The sequence below is a fragment of the Phyllobates terribilis genome, unplaced genomic scaffold, assembly GCF_046119375.1.
Source record: "Phyllobates terribilis strain yellow unplaced genomic scaffold, ASM4611937v1 Scaffold_11__3_contigs__length_659146591, whole genome shotgun sequence".
Taxonomy (NCBI): Eukaryota; Metazoa; Chordata; class Amphibia; order Anura; family Dendrobatidae; genus Phyllobates; species Phyllobates terribilis.
In genome coordinates, this window is record NW_027362771.1 from 55,439,361 (window position 1) to 55,466,049 (window position 26,689).

Consider the following 26,689-nt stretch of genomic DNA (forward strand, 5'->3'; position numbering starts at 1 on the left):
TTCTCTAAACTAAAAGGCCCCATTTCAAGTGCAAGCTAGCAGTATGAATTGCAGTCTGGGGGTGGGTGGGTGGCAGGCTGCACACTTACACTTGCATTAAAAGAAAACATAGCAGATGCTAACTTCTGTCATCATCATCATGCTCCTCACCTTGGCACTCTCAACTCCACCGATGGAGAAGTCAGGGCCCACCGGAGGAGTCTGGTTCTCTGGTGGGCTCGTCCAATGCTGCCTAAAGCAGGCCGGGCTAAGAAAAGTGTGTGGGGGGATGTTCCAAGGAGAAATGGGGGCGGCTGGGGACCGTTTATGGACACCCGACTGCCCCCAGGCGGCTGGGGACCGTGTGGACACTCGGCCGCGGGGCGGCTGGGGACTGAGTATGGACACCCGGCCGCCGGGCGGCTGGGGACTGAGTATGGATTCCAGGCCGCCAACACAGCCATGACGTGGTGGCCAGATTCCGCCTCCACATGCCTAAAAGGCCCAATTTCAAGTTCAAGCAAGCAAGCAGTATGGTATTGCAGCCTGGGGGTGGGTGGGTGGCAGGCTGCATACTTGCTCTTGTATTGCAAGGAATGGGGGAGGTACAATTGAACACTGCCCTGGGACTAGAACTTGCATGGGGATAGTTGCAAGTCTGCATCTTCTGATGCGGCAAGGATCACTTATGATGGGCACACTTTTAGACAGTGACCTGGGAGTCAGAGATGCTTCCAGGGGTCTTCCCCATGCTGTTCCCATGTCTTTTCAGCACTTTATGCATGTGTCACACAGCACATGGCCAGATAAGGTTGTAAAATGTTAAAATGACATTTCCCGGGGAATGCATTTGTCATAGTTGAAAGCAATACAAAAGTGCAAAAACGCATAAAAAATGCTACTTGTGAACATAGCCGAAGGTGTGGAGGAGTATTTTTGTTTTTGGTCATTTATTTTAACTTATACACAAGTCTTTTCCCTGGAAAGGATGTTCCTTAACATATTTCACAGGAAAAAAGTTTCACTTTCGTTTTATTGTGAGCCTGTAAAAGTGGCTTAATACCGCTGACCACGTTGTTGACAGCAGTGACCTGGGGGTCAGAAATGCTTCCTGGGACGATCCTCATGCTGTCCCCATGTCATTTGAGCACTGTCACTATCGTTTTGGGCACTTGTTAGGCTTTTAAAAGACTGCCGGGGGTGCCACCGCAAAAATGCTCGAGTCTCCCATAGACTAACATTGGTCTCGTTGCTCGGGTCGAGCACCCGAGTATCACGGCGAGCTCGGCCAGAGCTTCAAGCACCCGAGCATTTTAGTGCTCGCTCAACACTAGTCATTATACAGCATGATCGCGCCCACACCCTTCTACACATTATAATAACCCCAACGCAACCCTCCACACTGTATAATAGCAACCACTAGCTCTCTAAACCGTATAATATCCCCCACACAGCCCTCCAAACAGCATAATGGCCCCCACACCTCCCTCCACACAGTATTATCAACGGCACACAAACTTTCACACTAAATAATTGCTTGCATATAGTATACTTGCCCCACATAGCCCTCCAAACAGTATAATGGTCCCCCACATAGCCCTGAGAACAGTATAATGGCCCCCACAGTGAATTCCTTCACAGTAACCTCCACAAACCCAGTATGATGACTCTACCGTACCTCCCCCCTCAACCCACCCGGTGACCTGAGCACAGTATGATGCCCCAAAAATGATCTCGACACAGCCCGCCATAAAGTATAGTGGGCCTCCATACAGTATATGGGCCCCCATACCCCTCCTTCCAGTATGATGGTCCCCACACAACACTCTAAAACAGTATAATCGTCCCCACACAGCCCTCCACACAGTATGATGGACCTCACCTAAACTTTCACACTGTATAATTGCTCCTATACAACATAATGCCCCCCACATTGCTCTGCAAGCAGTATAATGGCCCACCACATAGCCCAGTGAACAATATAATGGCCCCACACATAGCCCTTAAAAGAGTATAAAGGCCCCCCACATAGCCATCCAGAAAGTATAATGGCCCCCCACATAGCCCTCTAAACAGTATAATGGCCCTCACATAGTCCTTCATAAAGTATAAAGGCATCCACATAGTCCTCCATATTGTAGAATGATCCCCACATAGCCCTTCAAATAGTATAATGGCCAACACTTAGCCTTCCATATAGTGTAATGGGCTCTTCATATAGTATAAAGAGCCCTACATTGCCTTCCATATACTATCATGGGCCCACGTTGCTTTCCATATAGTATAATGCACCCTCAAAGCACTCCAAATAGTATATTGGCCCCCATAATTTTCTCATTGATTTAGAAAAAATAAATAAATACTCACCTCTCCTCTTTCTCTCACAGCTCCGATCTCCGTATCGTTTGTTCTGAAACTCTTCACTGCTCGGCAGAGCAGGCACAATGGTGACATCATCATGTACACTGCATTGAGACATCAGAGCTTAGACGCAATGGAAGAATGATAGAGGAGGGAGCAGATGCCGATACAGTAGAAAGTGTGATGCTAGGCGGGGCAGGCCTGGAGCTGACGCTGGCACCTGACTCACGAGCCCATAACATCTGTGGGGTATGCCACCATTGGTATGCTACTGCTACTACGATTATGACAAGCAAGTCTCAAAAAATCAGACTTGGTTATATTTTTTGCAACTTGCTTTTCATGGTAGTGTATGTGCCACAACTTGACCCCATTCACTCGTATAGCGCTGCCATGTAGCAGCAACACCAAGCGGATTCCAGACACGCAGCGTCTGTCGTGGAAGAAGTTGCAGTGTAGCCCTAGCCTTAAGCAATTGATTCTTTTGGGAAGCTGTGCACTATGCCCAGCTATCAAGAATCAGGATTTGCCTGTATAACTTAGCAGCCAGCTGGCCTAGGATTTTATTTTGTATCCTTGTGTTTTTCTTTTACTGATTTATGTTCAAAACCGATAAAATTGGTTGCGGCTCATTGCATCAAACTTTCCTGGTGTGAATTGTACCTGAAGCGCTCATCTGACTCAGGACACGACGATCCTGTGAACTAATCCCCTAACCGGTCACACTATCTTATATTAAACAGTAAAGTGGTATCCCTGGTATCACTCCATCATACTAGTTTATTTTTCATATGATATTCACTATATTTATCGAACTACTAGATGGTGGCCCGATTCTAATGCATCGGGTAATCTAGAATATGCATGCGGCTGACTAATCAGCGAAGCAGTGTTTAAATGGGTTGTGCACTACTTTTAATTAACTTCACAATGTATCCCCTCGGTGCCCCTAATGAATTTGGTCATTACGTCATGTTGTCAATCTTGCTTGTGACAACATCGCTGACGACGCACAGCCAGCACGTAATTCTCCCGCCTGCAGCCGTATCTTGCTTCCGTTTACATCACGACTATTTGCGTCTGCAGCCAGGGGTCTGCTGTTCCGCACACCACAGTGAATGACGGACTGTGGGCGGGGTTATCCCTCATCGTGTCACATCCAGCATCCACAGCGCGGTCTATCAATGTGGTTTGTATGGCTGCGTCATTCCTCTAATCCTGGTTTGTATGGCTGACTTATTTTGGATTGTACGCCTTCCTCATCTTAGCTTGTATGGCCTGCTTATCCTGGTTTGGTATGACCTTCTCATTTCCCTATCTCTACAGCACAGTTAAATAACTAAACCCTAATACTCACCTTGTTTCCTTTCTCTGCTGTAGCGCTGTCTGTCCTGTTTTCAGCAGCTCCTCGCAGGGTGTGAGGCACAGCACGCGCTCTCAGATACTGCTGTGATTAGCTGCTGTCTGTAGATTCGCTGCTTTCCACGCCAACATTTTGGCGTTGGATCGGCTTGGTTTTCTACAGCGCTCACAATAGTGCATTATGCAATCCGTTGTTCTTGATTTAAGCAGTTTTTCTTCTCTGTTGCCAACAATAATTCATAAGCTTCGTCATACTCTTGAATTTGTGCAATTTGACTTGCAGGCTGTGGCAAATTAAAGTCTGAAAACGTTTTTCCATGCAGTAGTAGGATATTTTGGACATCTTGCATGGCATAAGATTCGCAATTGTGACAATTTCCACTTTTGTTGTGAAGACTTAACCAGTAATCTTCAATTATATGTTCTTTGAAATTTGTCCAAAGTTTAGCCGGATTTGTAGGCGGTCCAAAGACACAAATATAGGCAAACAATTCAGGAAGTTTCTTAGGCATATGTAGGGTAACTGCGTCTTCTAAAGTAAGTGTCCACATAGTATCATCCAATAGAAGTCCTAAAGTCAAAGCTGCAGCTTTAAATGTATCGTGCAATACTCCATTAACTGTTTTCAAATCTTCGTAACTTGTAGCTCCTTTCACATGCAGTAGTAACAGCCGAAGGCAATATCTTTCTTGATCCTTGACACTAACAGTATACATGCGTCCAATTATTCTGCTAAGTCCTCGTTGTCTTGGCTTCCAAGTTTTATTCCAAACGTAATGCTCTGGAATCTCTCGATACAAATACTGCCTTGCGTTTTCGTCACGTTGGTTCAGCAACAACCATTCCATTAATGTTGACGTTGTGCTTAAATTTTTGGTGACATCTTCGACTTGAGCATTTTCAAAGAAATAAAGCTGCTGTTGATTTGGTAAATGAATAGCTAAACGTATAATGGCATGGGACTGTGAATGCATTGGAAATGCAAATATTCTCCAAGCAGCTTCTGGAGCACTGACATATCTTGAGTCAACAAACCGTGATGATTCATCGTGATTGACTGTTTTTGGTTGGATTTCGACGTTAGCTTTGTCATGCCCCTTGTAGATGTACTTGAAAAGATATTTAACACTTTTTATTGAAGCGCAGATTTCAACGTTGATGTGACAGTTGTAGCGTTTTAATAAGTACGGGTTGTATGGAACTATCCATGAGTTATTTATAATCTTTTTGTTGTGTACAATGTTATCAATCAGTTGTCTCCGGTAGGATGGGTAGCCGTCCAAATCTTTAACAGTGTGCTGTTTCAACTGCTTTGGAAACCCTTTTGTACACTTTCCGTTTTCCATGCATGGACTTTTTGGATTTGCTACACCGCATGGGCCATGAACCATATTACAGATTACAATATTATACAGTTCAGGATACTTTTCTTGGTTAGGAATTTCAGCCCACACTATGTTGTCAATTTCGTCCTCCGTGCGAAACTTGGAATCCACGTCTAAAATAATTAGTATATGCGCATGTGGGAGACCTAGTTTCTGAAACTCTATGACGTACCATTGCTGCGACTGTTCCAAAAAGGCCTTTTTTGATGTCTTCAAAAAGGCTGCTGAGTTTTAGTCGAAATACGCGTGCAACTAAGTCCGGCCTGTGTTCAACTTGCTGCCAGGGTTGTAAATTTTCTGTAATTTCCGGCCATTTAGGATTACAGGTCATTGTTAAAAAAATGTCAGGTCTTCCATACTTTGTTACTATTGCCATTGAATCTTGATAACGCTGTTGCATGTTGCGGGGGCTATCTTCAAAGGACGACTGGAGAATTACTGTTTTTCCAATTGGAATTCCTTTTTGAATGGATTGTTTTTGCAAATGTTCTTGAAGAACGCAGTAGTCTTCAACTTTAAGTTGTTTTTGGTTCCTTCGTATGAAATTGAGCCGATTTGCTTCAATTTTAACGTATGCGTCTACTAAGTACTGTTGTGTCAGTTTCCCACCGTTTAAAATGGGATTGAAGTAATTTCGCACAGACAGAAGAAAACTGTAGTACTGTAGTTGTGTAATTCTTCTTGAAGTTCCTTGCTGGTGTAGGTTTTCATGCCACCCTTGATCACCGCTTGGAAAGAATAGCGGATACAGAAGAGCATCAAGGTTGCTGTGCAAAATGCTAATCCGTTGTGTTTTAGCAACGAAAGGGTTGTTTTTGTCTGGCTTAAGAAGGACTAATATATCTCTTTGAAAAGGAGGCTCTCCATCATCGTTTTGAAAAACAGCTGCGACCTCACTTACACGTGGATTGTTGTGACATCGGGGATCTTGTTGACGTTCTTGTTTAATGGCCATGATAATAGAAGGCATTTCCGTCCCATTTTGTATAGCTCTCTGTTCCTCCTCAGCTTCAACGTCTTTTAGCATGCGATATGCGGCAGCAAATGGGCTGATTGTTTGTAAATGTACGGCAATTAGGTTCATCAGTTCTGCATTACACTTTTCATTTTCTTTTCAGTTCATCCTTTGTTCTGTAGCCTCATTTGGATCAAAGATGTATAATTGTGCAAATGTTGGTGGTTGTCCTAGTTCTGGGTGAAGTGTTCCAGTGCGGTGGTAGATCTGGCCATGAATTTTAAAACAATACGGTCCGAATCCAGGGGGCGGTGCAATGTTGGCACCAAATGAAGCAAACGCATGAGAACTGTTGATACTTCTGATATTTTCCATAAAATTTCTACTGTGTTCATGCGTTCCTTTCATCAACTGCTCAAACAGATCTGAGTAGTGACATCTTGGTAGCATCACTTTTCCTTTTTGGCAGCATTGAGTAAATTGATTGTCAGATGGTTTTTCCTCGATAAAATTCATAGATTCGCATTTTGAACAAACTACATTCATCTTCCCACAGTAGTGTTGAATAATGATAGTTTCATTGTCTGTTAAGTAACGTGCAAGTTGTTGAATGTTCTGCTGGGTTTGCCTTAGTTGGTAGAGCATTCGTTTTTGATAAATTTTCGTGTTGTTCTCGGTTTGTCCTGGATTCTGGAGATTCATTCAGACGACATTGTCTATGGGATTCCGCATCGTGTTCCTGTCTAGCCACAGTGTGTTGCGGTGTTTCCCGTTCCCGACGTCTGTGAGATTCCGCATCCTGTGCTTGTCTGGCGGCAGTGTCTTGTGGTGTCTCCTGTTTCCGACGTCTGTGAGATTCCGCATCCTGGGCTTGTCTGGCGACGGTGTGTTGTGGTGTCTCTTGTTCCCGGCGTTTTTGTTGAGATTCCGCATCCTGGGCTTGTGTGGCGGCAGTGTGTTGTGGTGTCTCTTGTTCCCGACGTTTTCTGTGAGACTCCGCATCCTGGGCTTGTCTGCCGGCAGTGTGTTGTGGTGTCTCCTGGTCCCGAAGTTTTCTGTGAGCTTCCGCATCCTGGGCTTGTCTGCTGGCAGTGTGTCGTGGTGTCTCCTGTTGCCGAATTTTTCTGTGAGCTTCCGCATACTGTGCTTGTCTGGCGGCAGTGTGTGGTGTTGTCTCCTGCTTCCGAATTTTTCTGTGAGCTTTCGCATCCTGGGCTTGTCTGCTGGCAGTGTATTGTGGTGTCTCCTGTTCCCGGCGTTTTTGGTGAGATTCCGCATCCTGGGCTTGTCTGGCGGCAGTGTGTTGTGATGTCTCCTGTTCCCGGCGTTTTTGGTGAGCTTCTGCATCCTGGGCTTGTCTGGCGGCAGTGTTTTTCGGTGTCTCCTGTTCCCGGCGTTTTTTTTGAGCTTCCGCATCCTGGGCTTGTCTTGCGGCAGTGTGTTGCGGTGTCTCCTGTTCCCGGCGTTTTTCATGAGATTCCACATCCTGGGCTTGTCTGGCGGCAGTGTGTTGCGGTGTCTCCTGTTCCCGGCGTTTTTTGTGAGATTCGGCATCCTGAGCTTGTCTGGCGGCAGTGTGTTGCGGTGTCTCCTGTTCCCGGCATTTTTTGTGAGCTTCTGCATCCTGGGCTTGTCTGGCGGCAGTATGTTGTGGAGTCTGTTGCTCTCGACGTTGTCGTTTTCTTGCTGCTTCTGCTGCTTTTCGGTCTTCCTCCGTGGCGTATTTTCGCTTATGACCCATTATAAAACAGGAAACGTAAAGAAGTATCTCTTCAGCGCGCTGTCACTGGCAGAACGTGTTCAGTAAACCTGACTGAAGTCCCTCGCGCAGCGTGACTGAAGTCCCTCGCGCAGCGTGACTGAAGTCCCTCGCGCAGCGTGACTGAAGTCCCTCGCGCAGCGTGACTGAAGTCCCTCGCGCAGCGTGACTGAAGTCCCTCGCGCAGCGTGACTGAAGTCCCTCGCGCAGCGTGACTGAAGTCCCTCGCGCAGCGTGACTGAAGTCCCTCGCGCAGCGTGACTGAAGTCCCTCGCGCAGCGTGACTGAAGTCCCTCGCGCAGCGTGACTGAAGTCCCTCGCGCAGCGTGACTGAAGTCCCTCGCGCAGCGTGACTGAAGTCCCTCGCGCAGCGTGACTGAGAAAACCTGCTCAGTACGTTATGAGCATTTTGTGAGTCACATGACCACATGGGCGGAGTTAGCCGTGCTATCTCCCGAAGGTGGCGTAGATATTTGAAATGTTGCGGTAATTGGCCGGAGAGCGTGTTTAAATTTGGCGCGGAAATCTGTGATTGGTCGCGGGCGGCGTCCGCGACCAATCATAGAAGCGGGTTTTAAATCTCGCGTGCCGTGTTACTAAGCAGCGGACAGTGTGTTTGAATTCAGCGTTAAAATCTCTGATTGGTCGCGTCAGGAGGGCGCGACCAATTAGCGTATTGTATTGGTGAGGACCGGGGAGCGGCTGCCTGTGCGGCTACTTCCGCTCTGAGAAGCCGGGACATGAGCGACTGCTCGCAGCAGAAGTATCCCGACCCGCAGCGCCGCTCCCCGGTCCTCCCTTCCGCATGGATGTCAGCGCCGCTGCCTGTGCGGATACTTCCGCTCCGAGAAGCCGGGACATGAGCGGGCGCTGGCAGCAGAAGTATCCGGACCCGCAGCGCCGCTCCCCGGTCCTCCCTTCACACCCTAGCCGCTGATGTCCCCACAGTATCTGCATGGTGTTACAAAGGTCCTGACATTTTTGTTCAAAATCGCTGATTGGTCGCCACATTTAAATATCGGCCGCGACCAATCACCGATCTTGGCGCCACATTTAAACACCGCTGTGCTGATTGGTCACCGACGCTGGGCGCGACCAATTGCCGATTTTGGCGCCACATTTAAATAGCGTCCGCGACCAATCACCGATCTTGGCGCCACATTTAAACACCGCTGTGCTGATTGGTCACCGACGCTGGGCGCGACCAATCGCCGATTTTGGCGCCACATTTAAATAGCGTCCGCGACCAATCAGCACAGCGGTGTTTGAATGTGGAGCCAAGAACCGTGATTGGTCGCGGCCGATATTTAAATCTGGCACCCAAATCGGTGATTGGTCGCGGGCAGCTTCCGCGACCAATCAGCACAGTAGTGTTTAACTTTTGCGGCAAGATCAGTGATTGGGCGCGGCCCAAGACCGCGACCAGTCACCGATTTGTGCGGCACTTTTAAATAGCGGCCGCGACCAATTGGATGTCAGCGCCGCTCCCCGGTCCTCTCTTCACACCCTAGCCGCATGGATGTCAGCGGCGCTGCCTGTGCGGATACTTCCGCTGCGAGAACCCGGGACATGAACGGGCGCTCGCAGCAGAAGTATCCCGACCCGCAGCGCTGCTCCCCGGTCCTCCCTTCACACCCTAGTCACTGATGTCCCCACAGTATCCGCATGGTGTTACAAAGGTCCGGACATTTGTGTTAAAAATCGCTGATTGGTCGCTGGCGCTGGCCGCGACCAATCACCGATCTTGGCGCCAAATTTAAACACCGCTGTGCTGATTGGTCGCCGACGCTGGGCGCGACCAATCATCGATTTTGGCGCCACATTTAAATAGCGTCCGCGACCAATCAGCACAGCGGTGTTTAAATTTGGCGCCAAGATCGGTGATTGGTCGCGGACGATACTGAAATGTGGCGTCCAAATCGGTGATTGGTCGCAGGCAGCGTCCGCGACCAATCAGCACAGTAGTGTTTAACTTTTGCGGCAAGATCAGTGATTGGTTGCGGCCCAAGACCACGACCAATCACCGATTTGTGCGGCACTTTTAAATAGCGGCCGCGACCAATTGGATGTCAGCGCCGCTCCCCGGTCCTCCCTTCACACCCTAGCCGCATGGATGTCAGCGGCGCTGCCTGTGCGGATACTTCCGCTACGAGAACCCGGGACATGAGCGGGCGCTCGCAGCAGAAGTATCCCGACCCCGGCGGTCCTTCCGCTGCTACCGGCCGGGAGATGAGCGCCTCGCGCCGCTCATCTCCCGGCTGCATCTCCGTCCCGCAGATGGGTCCGGAGGTCGAGGTCCTTCTGCTGGTACCGGCCGGGAGATGAGCGCCTCGCGGCTACATCGCCGCTGAGCTCCGTCCCGCAGATGAGCCGCTAACGGCCGCCATCTTTTTTCAGAAATCCCGCGGCGCTGATTGGCCGCTGCCGGACCAATGAGCGACGCGGGATTTCCTGGACAGACAGACAGAAAGACAGACCGACAGATAGACAGACAGACGGGATAAGACAATTATATATATAGATATTGCACTTGCAACTTAGTAAATAGCATCCAGTTGTACACAATGCTCTAGCAATCTTATCTGCATGGGACTGCAGTGTCACTGACAGAGCTGCTATACTACAGTCCCCTGTGCTTGTGACCAACATTTCCACCTTTTCTACACTACAGCTAATGGCATTATCTATTAAAAGTGATTAAAGTGCTGATTTTGTTTCTACATTCTCTACTAGTCTGACACAGGCTTCGATTCATGGTTGATTCTGCCTGTTTTTTGTCTCTAGTTTTGTGCATTTTGTGCCTTTTTTTTTGTTTGCACCCAATTCATTATGCTACTTTCACCTTTTTTGAGGTCTATTTTATATGTGCTTGCCTGTTTTATTTTGTTTTCCCCCAATTTGTGGGGGAGTCTACCACTTCCAGAGGTTTAGCCTTATTCTTCAATTGCGACTTTTTAAAAAGTCACTAGATCTGGCGCAGCTTCACTGCAATCCCCACCATTTTGTGCAATTTCTTTGCATTTTTTGCAACTTTTGGAAGCAAAAGTCGCCAAAACAGCTTAAGAATGGATGAAAGCCCATTTTTTTACTTTGCTCTAATAAATGTATGAATCATGTTTGATTGAATTTGGCTCCAAAAATGGCAATTAATAGCATAGGGCAAAAAAAGGAAAGTGATTTGAAAAAAAAGCGAATATTTGTAAAATAGCCCAACGTTGCTGTAGTAGCGCAACTCATAGCTATGTCGTTGGGACAATACTAAGAGATGTTTCTGATGGAGTGTACGCTATATTTTACTGGTAGTGGACTATTTCCCTGACATAGGTGTCCCTTTGAAATATGCCAAGCCAGAATTTATCAACATACCTTTTTTTGCTGTATAGCTTCATAGGCTGATATTCTATACAGAGAACTACTGTAAGTAAGACGGTACTGCTTGCAGTATACTTCGAGGATCTATTGCTTTTTGCTCTTATTTTTTTCCCTCTGTTCCCCTGAGTTTTACTGTTTTTTAACAATACATCATACAGTTCCAGAGATGTGGGTATTTTTATTTAGTGCAGATTTTTATGGTATTTACCAAATGGGCGTGGCCGACAGGATTATCAGGGGCATGTCTTTAGACTTCTCTGCATTATTACCGTATCAGCAATGCCCCCTTTCGGTAAAGACTATACAAATTTACACTAAATAAAAAGGCCCATCTCTCTGGAATCATATGGTGGATTTGAAAAAAATGTAATCAGGGGAGCAGCAGGAATAAAATAATAGCAAAAACTTTCCACTTTTGACATGAAGACAGGTCCTCCTTAATTGGTGACATATAAGCCTTCTATCAGGCCTGTATGCTGAGAAATCCTCCTGCCTTGTAGCTCTGACTGAAGGGTTCATGCAGCATGTGAACAGAGCATTGTCTTGCTCTGTGCAGCTTCGCGTGTGATGATTGTAGCATGATGCTCAGATTTGATGAAAAGTATGTTTACGTAAGTGCAAATGACATTGTATTCGTTCTAATTGCACTTTGGAAAGCAGATTGATGGCAGTCTCCAGTGAGCAATTCTAGCTATCTGTAGTGAGTTTGCATGCTGGAAGCATTATCTCCTAATGACTATTTAAACGGAAATGTTTATCCTTTCAAGTGTCCTTTTCATTTAAATCTGCTCGCTGCCATTTCTATCAACATTATTCTCGTTTGTCCTAATTAATATAGCATCAGTTAGAACTGGTTCTGCTTGTATTCTGTTCAATCAAAATGGAACCGGTTCAGAATCACTGTGATTTTGGCTGCTTTTTCTTCTCCTCTTAGTCGTGTATAATTAAAAGGAAATAATCCAATAATCTGCCTGAGGCCAGGGTCGCCTACAGCGAGCACTACTTTGGGTTTTACATAAAAACTGTATTCCGACAGGTTCCGAAAGAGAATTATTCCATTGCACAAAAATGTGCCAAACCATAGCTTTGTCAGAGTCCTCGTTGGAATACAGTGTTTGGGAATGCTGACAGAAGCCCCAGGCATAATGCTCGCTGAAGAGCACTGTATTAGTATGATCCTAGCCTTAAAAGGAATTCTTACCTTGGCGTTATTTATTCAAAAAGGTTTCAATACAGTGATATTGATGATCTATCCCCAGGATAGGAATCCGTATCAGATCTGTGGTTGTCAGACATTTGGCACCCCTACCCATCAGCTGGTACAAGCTTCGGCCAGATGTAAATGGAGTATTGGGCGAAACACCACCACTTCATCAAACTGTTTAGTGGCTACTCCCAGGTATGGTAGATCAGCTCCATAAACCATTTGCATCAGGCAAGGAAACTGCCAACGGTTGGTGTACTGGGCGTGAATCCCAACTGATCTGATTATGTTGACCTATTCTGTGGATAGGTCATTAATGTAGTAGAAAACTCCTTTAGGCTATGTTCACACTAGGCATTTGCTCAGCGTTTTTTTTATGCAAATTTTCAGCAGCGTTTTACAGTACTAGTAAAGTCTATGAGACTTCAGAAATCTCATGCACACACACTTTTTTTGTCATCAGTATTTTGTGCTTTGCATGTTTTTTTGCACAATAGAGCATGTCACTTCATTCAGCATTTTTTCAGCATTTTTCAGTACTTTTCACCCATTGAAAGTAATGGGAGGGTAGAAAAACACTGTGAAATGCAGGTATCCATTTTTGCAGTGTTTTTTGAGTCAAAACCTGATGAAAAAGAATCCGATTTTTTTTTTTGCACTAAACTTTATCAGCATGCACAAGAGACAAATGTAGCATGACAAAAATGCAGCAAAACCTGTGTTTTTGCCGCGGCTTCTTTCCTTCCAAGAGATCAGGATTTGCTACAGAAAAAAATACTGAAAAAATGCCCAGTGTGAACATAGCCTTAAAGAGACGCTATAATATGAAAATTACCTAATGAGTAAACCATTTTTTTTGTGTGTTAAATGTATCTTTTAAAACTCTGGCAATATTATTTTAAGCAACACAATTTATATTAACATAAAAATAGAAATCTTGCAATTTTTCACATTGACTACTAGAGCTTTTTTAGACTTGTATTTCCTTTTGTTTCAAGAAATCCACATATACATAGTCACAATGGTCTAACCCTGACTCTATCTTTTGTATTGAAAAGTCTGATGAGCTTGTGCAAATGGCATTGTGAAGGAAGGGGGAAAGGGACCAACAATGAATAGAGCGGCAATGCGCATGATTGACTTTTGCTCCATTATGAAGAGCCCTGTGTGAATGGAGCAGTGGTTGATTACGCGCACTGCCGCTCAATTCATTCTTATGTGGGTTCGGAAGACGAAGCCAAGTGCAGCAATCGACGATCTCTGGTAGACCTATTAAGAATGAATGGAGTGATGGTGCGCATGATCAACCTCTGCTCCAGGTTCTCTGTATAGATGGGGGTTCAAGCAATTGGACCCCCAGCAATCATAAAGTTATCGCCTATCCCATGTATAAGGAATAACTTCTAAACTTCAGAATACCATTTTAAGCATGTCTTCTGTTTTATGCACAGCCTGACAAGTAGGGTAGTAAAGAGAACCCTGGTCAGGTCAAGGCCTTATTAACAGCCTATCCAGATTTCCAGATTATTAGGGTGAAATTACAGCAGTATTTTATAGGGCATATAGTAGATGGGGACCTACTTAGTGACTGATTCAGATATTGCTTTATGTATATAGTCTCTTATTAATGGAAATGTATATTGCTGGCAAAATTAGAAGGCTCCCATTAATGTATGTACTTGTCATTTGTTGGGGCCTTCTTCTCTAAAGCCTAGAATAAACTGAACAGCTCAGTTACAGAGATGTGGAATTTTCCTAAACGTTTTATTTCCTTGTCCTATTTTGCTGCTTAGCCCACCCTATCCACAAGCTGAGTTGATGATAGAATGTCTTCACTTTCCATCTGTCTTGGTTTCAGCTTTAGTAAGTGTGCCAGAGATAACTTCCTGCATTCAAACCCAAGTATGATGTCACCAAAGTAAGACCGAAATCGATGGTTCTAAAATCTTCATATTCTTAAGGAGCTGTACCACTTTCAAAGGTCTCCTTTAATGCCACTTTCCCCTGACATCACCCCTACCCTAATACAAAATACCAAGGATTGTTTGTCTGCTGTGTCTAACATCATGCCCTCCCTCTATCTTAAACTGAATCTCTCCAAAACTGAACTTCTTGTGTTTCCCCCCTCTACTAACCTAACTCTACCTAACATCGAAATTACCTTGGAAGGTTCAACCATAACTCCCAAGCAGCACGCCCGCTGCCTTGGGGTCATATTCGACACTAACCTTTCCTTTACTCCCTATATCCGATCACTCACTCGCTCTTGTCACCTGCATCTTAAAAACATCTCCAGAATCCGATCTTTTCTCACTTTTGAAACTTCTAAAACTCTTACTGTCGCTCTTATTCACTCTCGTCTGGACTACTGCAACTCTCTTCTGATCGGTCTCCCTCTTACCAAAATTTCCCCTCTCCAATCTGTCCTGAATGTGGCAGCCAGGGTCGTATTTCTGTCCAGCCGCTTCACCGATGCCTCCACCTTGTGCCAGTCATTACACTGGTTACCCATTTGTTACAGGATCCAATATAAACTCATTGCTCTCACCCACAAAGCTCTCCACAGTTCTGCACCACCTTATATCTCCTCTCTCATCTCAGTCTATCGTCCTACACATGCCCTCCGTTCCACAAATGACCTAAGACTAACATCCCCCATAATCCGAACCTCGCACCTCCGTCTCCAAGACTTCTCTCGTGCTGCGCCAGTTCTCTGGAATGCTCTACCCCAGACGATCCGATTGATGCCTAGCCCCGATGTCTTCAAGCATGCTTTAAAAACCCATCTCTTTAAACAAGCCTACCACCTCAAATACCAAATAAACTAACTTTCCCCTGTTCCCTCCTAAATACTATTCAGAATCTGCTCCCTACTGTTCATCTGTCTCTACACCCTCCATGCACACGATAACTGCACTCGGTAATTGAGTATTGCACTTGAACATACAGGCTGATGACCGGATCATACAGCTTTATATGATAATCCCGATTTATTATAATTGCCAGACCTGAAATAACAAGCACTTCCCACCTATTGTGTCCCCCCATTTCCTTGTAGATTGTAAGCTGCGAGCAGGGACCTCACTCCTGATGTAACTGTTTAAACTGTCTCACCTTGTATTGAATTTATTGTTTGTACATGTGTCCGCTTAATTGTAAAGTGCTGCTGAATATGTTGGCGCTATATAAATAAAAATTATTATTATTATTATTAATGTGTACAGTTAGACATATCCAGTACTTTAAAGGGAACCTGTCTTCAGGATTTACTTGTAAAAGGTATTAGAAGTGCTTTATCAGCCTCATAATACCCTATCTATTGATGCCTGTATTAGCGTTAAACGTTAATTGCAAAACACCGCATACACATTAGACGGATTCAGCCGACAATCTACACCATGAGCACAATTTTCTGGGCAAGATAGTATTTTGACCATATCATCATTTTTATGCATATTTTCTAACTTCAAGCTGTATAATCTTGAATGCTTATTGGATGAAGCAGATCAGGTGATGTGTATGTGTGTAATGATGGAGGGTGCGGGCTAAGGATATCCCCACCATTTATCAAGGTGTGCAGAATTATTAGGCAGCTTGTTTTCCTCAGGCAAAAAAGAGATGTAACAGTCTGAAAAGTCAAAAATTGTTACAAGTCTGACAAAGGGATGCAGCACTCTTGAAATTGGGGCGTTATCTACCATACGGTTAGTGTTGCTGGTAAGTGGATATAATTGCGTTCAGTATAGAAAATGCTCTGTGAGCTAACCAGACTGGACTCCAGAGTGAAGCATTCCATCAGTAAAGCCAGTGATTTTTCTTGGACATAAAAACATGGATTGTTGTTCATTAGTGTTTTGGATTCAAGTTTCACCAGTGTTTGATCATGTGGGTGCTGTCCATGATTTTCACGGACCCATTGACTTGTATGGGTAATTTTGATCCATGACTCAGATCAAAGACTGACATGCCTCCATGAATTTTTGCGGATCACTCAGATATGTGAATAGCACCAAAACTATGGTGGGTGTGAAAAACACGGATAGAACATGTACGTGACTCATGGTCTAAGATTTGTGCTGCTGTTGAGTGCACAATGCAGAGCTTTGCTTCGAATGGATTAAGAAGTGAAAATCATCTGTCATTAACGGTTAAGCCTTCTTGCCGTATATTTCACAGTGTTATGTGGTGTCTGTTTAAGCCATATAATTACTTTTGAGGTAGCATGTAGCTATGCTAAGATTGTAAAAGAAAATGTATCTCAAGTTACATTTTTTGGGAAAATCTACAGACCTGTCAAACTGATTAATGTTCCGTGAGCTCAGTGGTTCTGAGGAACGTTTTGCCACCTCAGGTAATTTGTGACATCAGCGAATGCTTAGCTTGCACGCACAGAACTCAAGGTGATAGTTGTTCTGCAAAGCAAGAACTGTATAGTTTTCTGAGAATGATGTTGTTAGCCAGGAGTTGGAGTCACTTAGATGGCATTTCACTTCTCAGACCCAATACTCCACAGAAATTGCTACATTCAAAACACTTCGAAAATGTGTTCAAATTCCCAATAATGTGCACTAAAAGCTTTTCTAGGATTTCTCTATTAAAAATGGCAATGCTGGTAATAGTTTCCTAGTGAAGATTTGTACATGGATTGCTACTGTTTAATACACTTTTGGCTATGGCGGTTATGTAATTATAAAGCATGCAAAATGAAAATGTACCAAAGCCCTCGTAGTCAAACTAAATTACATTGGATGTTTTTATGGAAAACATTAAAATAAGATCTTTGTTGTATTTCTAGCTTTCTGTGCTGGCTGCTTTTAGCTTGAACCTTTTCTCCTCATCCTCAGGCTCTTATTCTTAATGCAGAACGCAACACTATACTGGATACAATGGTTCTGAACATCGACCAACCCCAATAAACTATAACCTTGTTCAATACAGTTCCATCATTGTGTCTGGAGTTTTATGGGCAAGAAGAGCGCTGCATGCTCTAACTTTCTTGCTGTCAAATGTGATGGAAGTGCTGGCTCAGCAGATGAAGATTGTCACTTTTTAACATAAACTTCTTTAACTTTTTCTGGTTCGGTAGATTACATTTTGGTTACAGTCATTATGTTAAGGCACATGTATACATTTTTTTTGCATATAATATTACTTTCCTGATAGGATTTAGGCCCCGATTTTGCGACTTAGTGTTTTTACTCCAGTTCCTCCCAGCTCCGCTAGAATGAGGGGAGCTGGGGCGGGAGTGTGACATCACAGCTCTTTTTAATTCATGACAAACTCTGGTGATCCTTCCTTATATTCCAGTCTGCAGTAAGATTTCTGGCGTGGCGCACAGAGGTGCACGCCACTCGTTAGATGCGCACATCTTCATTAATGCAGGTGTTTCTAACTCTGACTCCCCTTCATAATTGCTGCTCTTGATGAATCAGAGTCATAGTGTTTTTATATCTACTCTATGTAGCCAACGGTGTCTGGACAAATGACCTATATTGTTGGACATTTCATTCTAAAACTATGGGTGTTAAGTAGTAGGGCCTCTTTACTAGCTATAACAACCCGTAAAGTCTTTTCTCAAAAAATGTTTGTTTCTATGGAAAATGACGTATTTATAGAGCCAAGACCTCTGTGCATATGCACCGCCTCCTGCGCAATTTTATTGAAGACCAGAAAGCCAACTGGGAAATCAAATTACGCATGCACCGCCTGCGCCAATGACAGCGGCGGCACAAAATTTCAATCAGTAGCCAGGTCACTGAAAAATCAGTGACCTTTTATTGAAACATCAGAGGCAGGCAGAGGGGCCAGAGCAGGAGGAGAAGATCCTACCCACAGTCCAGCCCTTGTATACAGAAATCACATTAGAAGAAAACTTCTAATACTGCACACCCAACAATGGTTGCCATTTTTAGGGAATGATCTGACCCATTTGTCAAGCCAACACAATATGGCTCTTGTCAATATTGCTCAAATCCTTACTTTGGCACATTTTTCCTTCTTCCAGCCAATCAACGTCAATAACTTACTGCCTAATAGATCTCATCCTTTGACAAATGATATTGTAATCAGATATTTAATGTTCTTCACACTACCTGTCAATAATGGTATGGCTGATCAGTGTACAATCACTTGTTCCAAATTGGCTCTTCTGCTAAATCTGACATAGATAGGACAGCAAAGCACTCCTGAAGGCTTTTGGCTGAGGACTCCCTCCTCGACTCGCTCTGCTCTTCCCCTCCCTTCTCAGTGTTTAGAGATGGCAGTAGAGAAGGATAGGAGTTTCTATACAGCAGAACAAGCTATTAGAGAGCTCACTTAGCCTTTGTAATGTGCTGGAAATGTGTAAGGGTGCTTTCACATTGCATCCAGTACACACTTGGTCGCCTACATCTAAGTGTCTGCCTCCAGTAGGCGTGCACGCTTGAAAATTATGCATGGCAGAGCGCTTATTCGATCTGCCGGCACCATTAGGCCATGTGCCCACGTAGCGTTTTTGCGGCTGTGAAAACGCTTGTAAAACAGTCTGCCATGCAAAGCAATGTGAATTCGGATGTGCTGTGCACATGATGCGCTAATTTGCGCGCCGAATTCGCATTGCGTTGGAAAAAGTGCAGGACCATTTCTACCGCGATTACACTGCAAATTCGTGGCCATTGAGGAACATTGAAACGCAGCAAACCCGCAGGTATATGTGGATTTGCTGCGTTTCAATTAAATTCAATGGCCGTGAATTTGCAGCGTAATCGCGGTGCGTGTGGTACCCGGGATGAAGAGGAGACTACAACTCCTCTTCACCCCGGCTACCACGCGGTGAAAAAGAAATAAAAAAGTTAAAAATAAAACTTGTATATTCACCTCTCCGGTGGCCCCCGATCTGTCCCAGCCATGTCCTCTCTCCTTGGCATCCCGCGGTGTACTGTCAGGACCTGCGGTGACGTCATTTAGTCACCTGATGGTCACGCGACCGCTGACATCGGCGGTCAGGTGATGGTCGCGTGACCATCAGCTGACTAAATGACGTCACCGCAGGTCCTGACAGTACACTGCGGGACGCCGAAGAGAGAGGATCGCAGGATCGCCGCCGGGAGGAGACTGGAGGAGACCGGAGAGGTGAGTATACAGGTTTTTTTTTATTTTTAACGTTTTAATTCTCTTTTTTTTTTTACTATAGATGCTGCATTTAAAGCATCAGTTGGTCACACTATATATGCCGGTTGCATGGATTTATATTGTGTGACCAACTTGTCAAGCACTTTTCCAAGTGATGCTCAAAATCGCTTGTAAAACTGCTTGAAAAAACGCATGTAAAAACACTGAAAAAACGCTTCTCTCTGGCAGAAAAAATGCATGTAAATCTGCATGCGTTTTTTTCTGCCAGAGAGAGGTAAAAACGCTCTGCATCAAATCTGCTACGTGGGCACATAGCCTTACAGTCTATGGCCCCTTTGGTGCATACGTCTGAATCCCATTTTGCGGAAGGGTGGGTGTTTGTTTAATTTTCAATGTTTTATTTATTGAAGAAATAGACATAACAGATAAATAACATACACACATTTTTCAATCTGAATCAAATCGTATAAAGAAAAGTGTACAACAAATTTTAAATATTTGAAATGTAGGTACTCGGATTTGTCATGAAGATTGCAGCAAAACATAGTAATACAGATGATGCAATTTGAACATATGATCAATGTATAACATAAAAGAGAGACGTAATTGTCTCTATATATAAGTAATGACAATATAAGAAAAACAACGATAAGGATGCGTAAAAAAGAAATAAGAAAATCAAAAAATCAACTGGGTAATGAGGAAAGAGAAAACTTGGATATAAAAGGGGGGACAGACAAGGTAGTAGGAAGAGAATGAGAGGGGAAAGTGAAGAGGGGGAGGGGGATGGGGGGGAATATTCAGTCACTGTATGAAGAGGTTAAAAATAGCATATATTAAAATGTTGAGACGGGTTATGTGATAGAGGATAGGTAGGAGGCAGAGTTTCTACATTTCTGCCAAGGAGTCCAAACCCGATGAGAGGAGGTGAGATTTTGCATTGAGAAGGCTGCCAGTTGTTCACTTTGGAATAATTGGTCAAGTTTTAGAAGCAATTGCTTCTTGCTTGGTAAATCAGGTGTACGCCAAATAGGTGGTATGAGCAGCTTACGTGCTGATAGAACAAAAGAGACTAATTTAACTTGAAACTTTTTGTCCGATTTAATTGGGAGGGTTAAGAATATGTGTTCAGGGGTTAAGGTCAGGCGTATGTGTAGTAATTCAAATAGGGTTTGAGCTATCATTTTCCAGAATCTTTGAATAACCGGGCAATTCCACCATATGTGTAACTATGATCCTTTATCTTTTTCACACCTCCAACAAAGGTTTGGGGTAGTAGAAAACCATTTATGAGTCTGGATGGGTGTTGTGTACCATTGAGAGATTATTTTATAGGAATTCTCTTGAACCCTGACACATTGCAAAGGACCATGTGAGAAATTGTATATTTGTTTGATTTGGGAATCAGTAAAAGAGATACTGAACTCTTTTTCCCATCTTAACAAGAATGCTCTCTTCTGAGAAATATCCTTCAAGAGTAAGATGCTATAGAGAGAAGAGAGGATTTTCTTTGGCGGGTTTGTTTGTGCGCATAGAGATTCATAAGCAGTGAGTGGTCTAGAGGGACCTCCCTTTATCAAGGTTTGATGAATTGCCTTTTTTAAGGATTCATAATGGAGAAAATTAAAGTTGGACATTGTAGGCAAGGTTTTCATTTCTTGGAAGGTGATGACGGAGCCATCCTTCAGTAATTGATCTATTAAGGGGGAGGTTTCTATATGTCTTTCTGCATTAAGTGATTTGGGTTTTCCTAAGGTTGGGGTGAGGAAGTCCAATGCTCGAGATAATGGAGATAGGAGGGGAGCTAAAGAGTCAGCGACTGTTAACCAACGTTTGACCATGAGGGTGGATGTTTGGACGCAAACCCCGACGGGACCCACTAAACACAATGTAAAAGCACTCTAAGGGAAAATGTACAATAGCTTTGTGTTTTCTTTCAGCACTAGAAATTCATTGTGGCAACTCATTATGTATGACATTAGCATCATGTGCATGATATTTACAAATGATTTAAAAAAAAAACTTTTTCATTTAGATTTATTAGCTATAAATGTTTCTAAAGGTGAATTTGGAATTTTTAAATTTGAGAGCACACGATGAGCATTTTCTTAATTCTAAACAGCATTAGATCTCGGGAAGTTAAGAATTTACTTAAAGAGCATAACTCTTTTATTCTGATACGGCTCTTTATCATTATAAAATGCTAGATCTTAATAATATTTAGGTGGTATTTCCATAACATACTCGATAATGGTGGCCTGAAATCCAATCTAAAGTATTAGTTTAGTATTCTTACTTCATGTTGACTGACCTTTGGGGATGAAACAATGCATTTTGTTATGTAATGTGACCACATCCTTGTTTGCTACTTTTATGTAGTAACACCACAATTCTGAGAAGTCACTTTTTGTGTCTTCCCTTTTGTTTATTCTACATATTTAGCGGAACGCTTGATTGCGCATTTCCATTGAAATGGGTTATCCCACTATTGGGCAACCCTTTTTGAATGCCACTAGTGTGCTGAATAAACAAAGAAAAAAGCACAGTTACCTCCTGTATTGGCGCCGCTTCTCGTAACCTTGTTTGACAGAATTGTGGTGGGTGGAGACCATTCAACTGTATTAGGTGATACCTTATTAGGGCCCCTTATTGAATTACACATCTATTGGCATTTAATTTGTATAATTTTTTTAATATGGGCCAGATGTAGATAAAATAGTTTTTTATATTTATAAAGAGCTGACATTTTTATTAGTACCATTTTGAAGTACCGTACACGCAGTATTTCAATAACTTTTTATTGCATTGTCGTTTTATTTATTTTGCTTGGAGCATTTATATTTTGATAGATTGACCTTTTACTGATACAACAATACCAAATACATGTTATTTATTTTAAAATTTAAAAAGAATATTAAAAAAAATATTTTTGGGGCTTTATATTTATTCACCTTAGGGGACTTCTGCCTGAGATTGCTTGATCAAATGTTATATATACTGCAATACCACAGCATAGCACTCTGTTGTAAATGGTGCTGTCCTAGGAAGCCCAGCTTGTGGATGGGCTTTATAGTCACAATATCACAGCAATAGGGGTCTTCAGCCCTGCTGCCATGCCATCCCATCAGCAAGATGGGAGGCCAAAGGAGGTGCCACCCGGATCACAATAAAGGGTTATACACTAGTGACTGGAGAAAGCTAGGGTCACTGCTGTTAGAGGTGGATGCTGACTATTTAAAACAGTCAAAATCTGCCAATTGTGGAGCAGGCTCCGCTCCAGGGTCCGATCTATACGCTGGTACATAACTTGTGACATACATTTTTGTTACGCGATAGTAAGGGTTCAAAAAGTAACCATTGTTTTAATTTTTTCCTAAATGAATAGTATAAGTTAAGATAAAAACATCACACATTAGATAGCTGTCAGCCTTGCGGCGGCGGTGCTGCAGGAGTTGTAGAGCACAGGGTGCACCTGATCTGCACAGGTGCGTAGAGACGCAGCTCAGATGCACATGCTCCTTTGCACACTGACTGCAGGCACTCATCATAATTTCATATCTGCTTGCAGGGCTGTGGAGTCGGTAAACCAAACCTGCGACTCCGACTCCTCAATTTCCCTTACACCGACTCCGACTCCCACATATATTGCTTATATTTAAGTGAAAAATCTATTGTAGTACAAAGTGAACATCAGACATTTAATCATTTTTATGATACAATAATCAAGATATTTAGATAGAACATAATATATATTTATTGGAATACAACTTCAGAACATAAAAAACTGTAATAAATTGTAAATATGTAATACACTATGTAATATTGATTACATATATATATATATTGTGCATATATATAACACTAAGTAATAAACTATGTAAGTGGCAAAAAACAGTTTCAACGAAAACATACTAAATAACATTTGTGCAGTCTATGAATTTGTTCTAAGAAATAGAATTGCCTCCATCAGATCCTCCTTCATAGATGACCTCAAATCTGACCTAATAATTTTAAGGCTAGAGAACAACCTCTCTACACTAACTTGGGTTGGAGGCAAAGCCGTAACCACATGAGCAACATCTCTAACAATTTCCGGGTATAAAGGAATTGCCTCATGCACAGTCAGTTTTGATGAACGGTTGAATTTTTCTATTTCTTTGAGAGCAAGTGAAACATTTTGCTGAAATATGGTCAATCTGTTTGCTATAGGAGACGGAGTGAAATCTTTTTCCTTGCGGCAATGCTTTGCTTGCTCCATGTCATCCAAATACTTGTCAAAGTCAAACTCCTCATCTGATGAGGATAAAGATATGGCAGCAGTAGCACTGTCAGGACCCAAGTCCTCTTGCGCCTGGCAGTCCTCCTGTAGGCCACTCATCCTAACTGCTACCTCAGTCAGAGCTTCTTTTCCTTTAGTAAGCTGTTGATCATCAAGCATTATACGATGACTTGGGTCCACATAAACAGCTGCCAGAAAATTTTTATCTTCCAATAGCTGTGTCTCTCTCCGTTGCATTGAAGCAGAAAGGCCATCTGCGATTAAACCTCCTCTTTGGGACAGGCAAACTAGCAAGTTCTTCCACTCCCTTATGAAAATGCCAGGAGTTAAATCTTCAGCTTGTAAATTTTTAGTCACGGTAAATGGGTGATTAAGCAATTCCTTCAATTCAGCCACCTGTGTCCATTGACCTTCATTTAGGGTTACCTGAGGGTTCGCCATATCTATAAGAAACTGTTTTAGTTCAAGCAATCGCTCATTCATTAAATAAGTGCTGCCCACCGAGTGGCTTGATCGACAATTGCCCCTTTCCCGGCATGTCTCTTCAAGATGGAATCAATTTTAGGGGTTCTGGCGGCAATAACCAATTTCCTCACTCTTCCAATCAGATTTCCGGCATGTCCCTCTAGCAGACTATCTCTTATTGTCAGCTGCAGCGTGTGCCCAACACAGCGCATGTGATGAATAGGAAAGAGGTGTGCAGCAGCTTCAACAAGATCATCTATTTCTAAAGTATAATTTTGCTGGTCTTCTGTTGTAATATCTGTTTGTTCCTCAGTTACATGAACAGCCCTGTGGCCTTCCATCTCAAACATACTGAATCCTATATTTTCTTCTAGCTGTTGTTCATTCCTCTCATTCATCAGTGTAATTGTACTTATTATGTTTGAAGCATTGTCCGTTACAATAGCAAGAACCTGTTCTTTCTTGAGTTCATAGTCTTGCAGAACTTTTTCCACTAAGGCCTGGAGAAACTGGCTGGTGTGATGAGCTTTAGTATCTTTTACTGCCAGTGTCTTGGTAACAATGTCTTTGTGGTCACAAACATATCGAACATTGATGGCAAAATAGTTCACTCTGTGACGTGTGCAGGCATCCATTTTAAGAAACATGAAGCGTCTTTTGAGAGTCTTTTTAAGATCTTCCTTTTGTTTAAGGGCTTCTTCAATCACTAATTTTCTAATACTTTCTCTTTCCAGAGAAACACCAAGTTTGCGAGCCATTTCTCCATTAAGAGCTGTAAAAGCTGGTCGTGCAGATAATAATAATGGTACACCGTCCTTCACAACAAGCTGTATGAGCGGTCTTTTAAACATATCTGCTGTCATTGTTACAGTTACTTTGTCACTTACAAAATATCTTGTTAATGATGTTTGAGATGCTCTTTCCTCCTCCTTTCCTGGCAGGAAGTGCTGGGCGCGGGTTTCTTGGTGCTGCTCTTATCTTTCTCAGTCATAGCTTTGAAAACTTCTGGGTGGAAGTGTTGTAAATGTCTTTAGATTGGAAGCTCTTGTAGGAGCATTTTTATCACTGACTGAGTATGCACTGATTTTGGCATCACAGCATTTGTTTTCCTCTGGGTCACTTGTCATACATTAACACAAAATATTTTTCATCTTGAGTCACTGTGAAATGCTCAAATACAGCTGACTTCATGGGGAGCTTCTTAGACATTTTGTAATCATATAAATTCACTCTCAAAATAATTTTGTCCTATAAAATAAAATAATGTATATTATAATTCCAGCAAGAACAGGGGACCATGTACAGTGGGGAAAATAAGAATTTGATACACTGACAATTTTGCAAGTTTTCCCACCTACAAAGAATGGAGAGGTCTGTAATTGTACACTTCACCTGTGAGAGACAAACTAAAAAAATCCAGAAGATCACATTGTATGATTTAAATAATATGCATTTTATTGCATGAAATACGTATTTGATACAATAGAAAAACAGAACTTAATATTTGGTACAGAAACCTTTGTTTGCAATTACAGGGGTCAGACATTTCCTGTAGATTCTGTTTCTCTCAGTTGAAGTGCACCTATGATTAAAAATGTCAGACCTCCCCATTCTTTGTAGGTGGGAATCGACAGTGTATCAAATACATACTTTCCCCACTGTATAATTTTAGAAATAAAACAAACTTTGCATAAATCAATAGTACAGATGACAAATATAAAGTTTATAAAATATGTTATTAGATAGCTTTACTTTGAATTTCCAATCTCAGGCTTTTCTTAGGGTACAGCTCACTAAATGCTTCACAGTCTATGAAGAGGGGAGGAGGGAGGGAGCAAGTTTGTTGTGTATCATACTCCAGGAACAAAGAAACTGATAACAGAGCTAATAACTTGATGTTTTGGCTTCTATACCTATACAAGTCCTCATATAAGTCCTCATCAATCCTGTTGCTGTATTTTCCCTGTATATTGTATAGAAGCTAGCTTCCAAAAAGTATATGAGCTCAAAGAAAAAACAAACAAGCATCAAGCATACAGAGAGAACATACGGTATACTGGACTATTGATTTATGCACAGTTTATTGAAAGTTTAAATATGCTTTAAGAAGTAATTACCTTAATCTTGTTATCCTGTTCACTCTAGCAATTCTTCTGAGATGAGTGCAGGCCTTCCTTCTTTCTGAGTGTGTTTACTTTTTACCCTTGTCTGTAGAGGAGGAGCTCCACTGGTGATGGAGTGCTGCACTGACTTATCTCAGCTAAGACCAAGCCTAGATCCTCAGACTACATTCACACCATGGGCGTAGCCAGGATCAAAACTAGGGGGGTGGGGGGTGGGGGCAGAACCTCATACTGTTCCGCAGAACCTCATACTGCACACCTCAGCTGCTGCAGAACCTCATACTGCATACCCCTACACTTGAAAATAAAGCCTGCACCTTAAGAAGATGTGGTGA

The 26,689-nt window shown here is 43.0% G+C and overlaps 2 protein-coding genes across 4 annotated transcripts in view; one reads left to right on the forward strand and one right to left on the reverse strand.

Moving 5' to 3' along the window:
• The window catches only part of ARHGAP26 (Rho GTPase activating protein 26), a 608,729-nt gene that overhangs the window by 516,618 nt on the left and 65,422 nt on the right, over nucleotides 1–26,689 (forward strand). The window lies entirely within an intron of this gene.
• LOC141165565 (uncharacterized) lies at nucleotides 24,216–26,479 on the reverse strand. The gene is made up of 2 exons (XM_073651269.1): nucleotides 26,349–26,479; nucleotides 24,216–25,479 (listed from the first exon to the last, which is right to left on the reverse strand). The coding sequence occupies exon 2, from the start codon at nucleotides 25,092–25,094 to the stop codon at nucleotides 24,249–24,251; it is 846 nt and encodes a 281-aa protein (XP_073507370.1). The 5' UTR covers nucleotides 25,095–25,479; nucleotides 26,349–26,479; the 3' UTR covers nucleotides 24,216–24,248.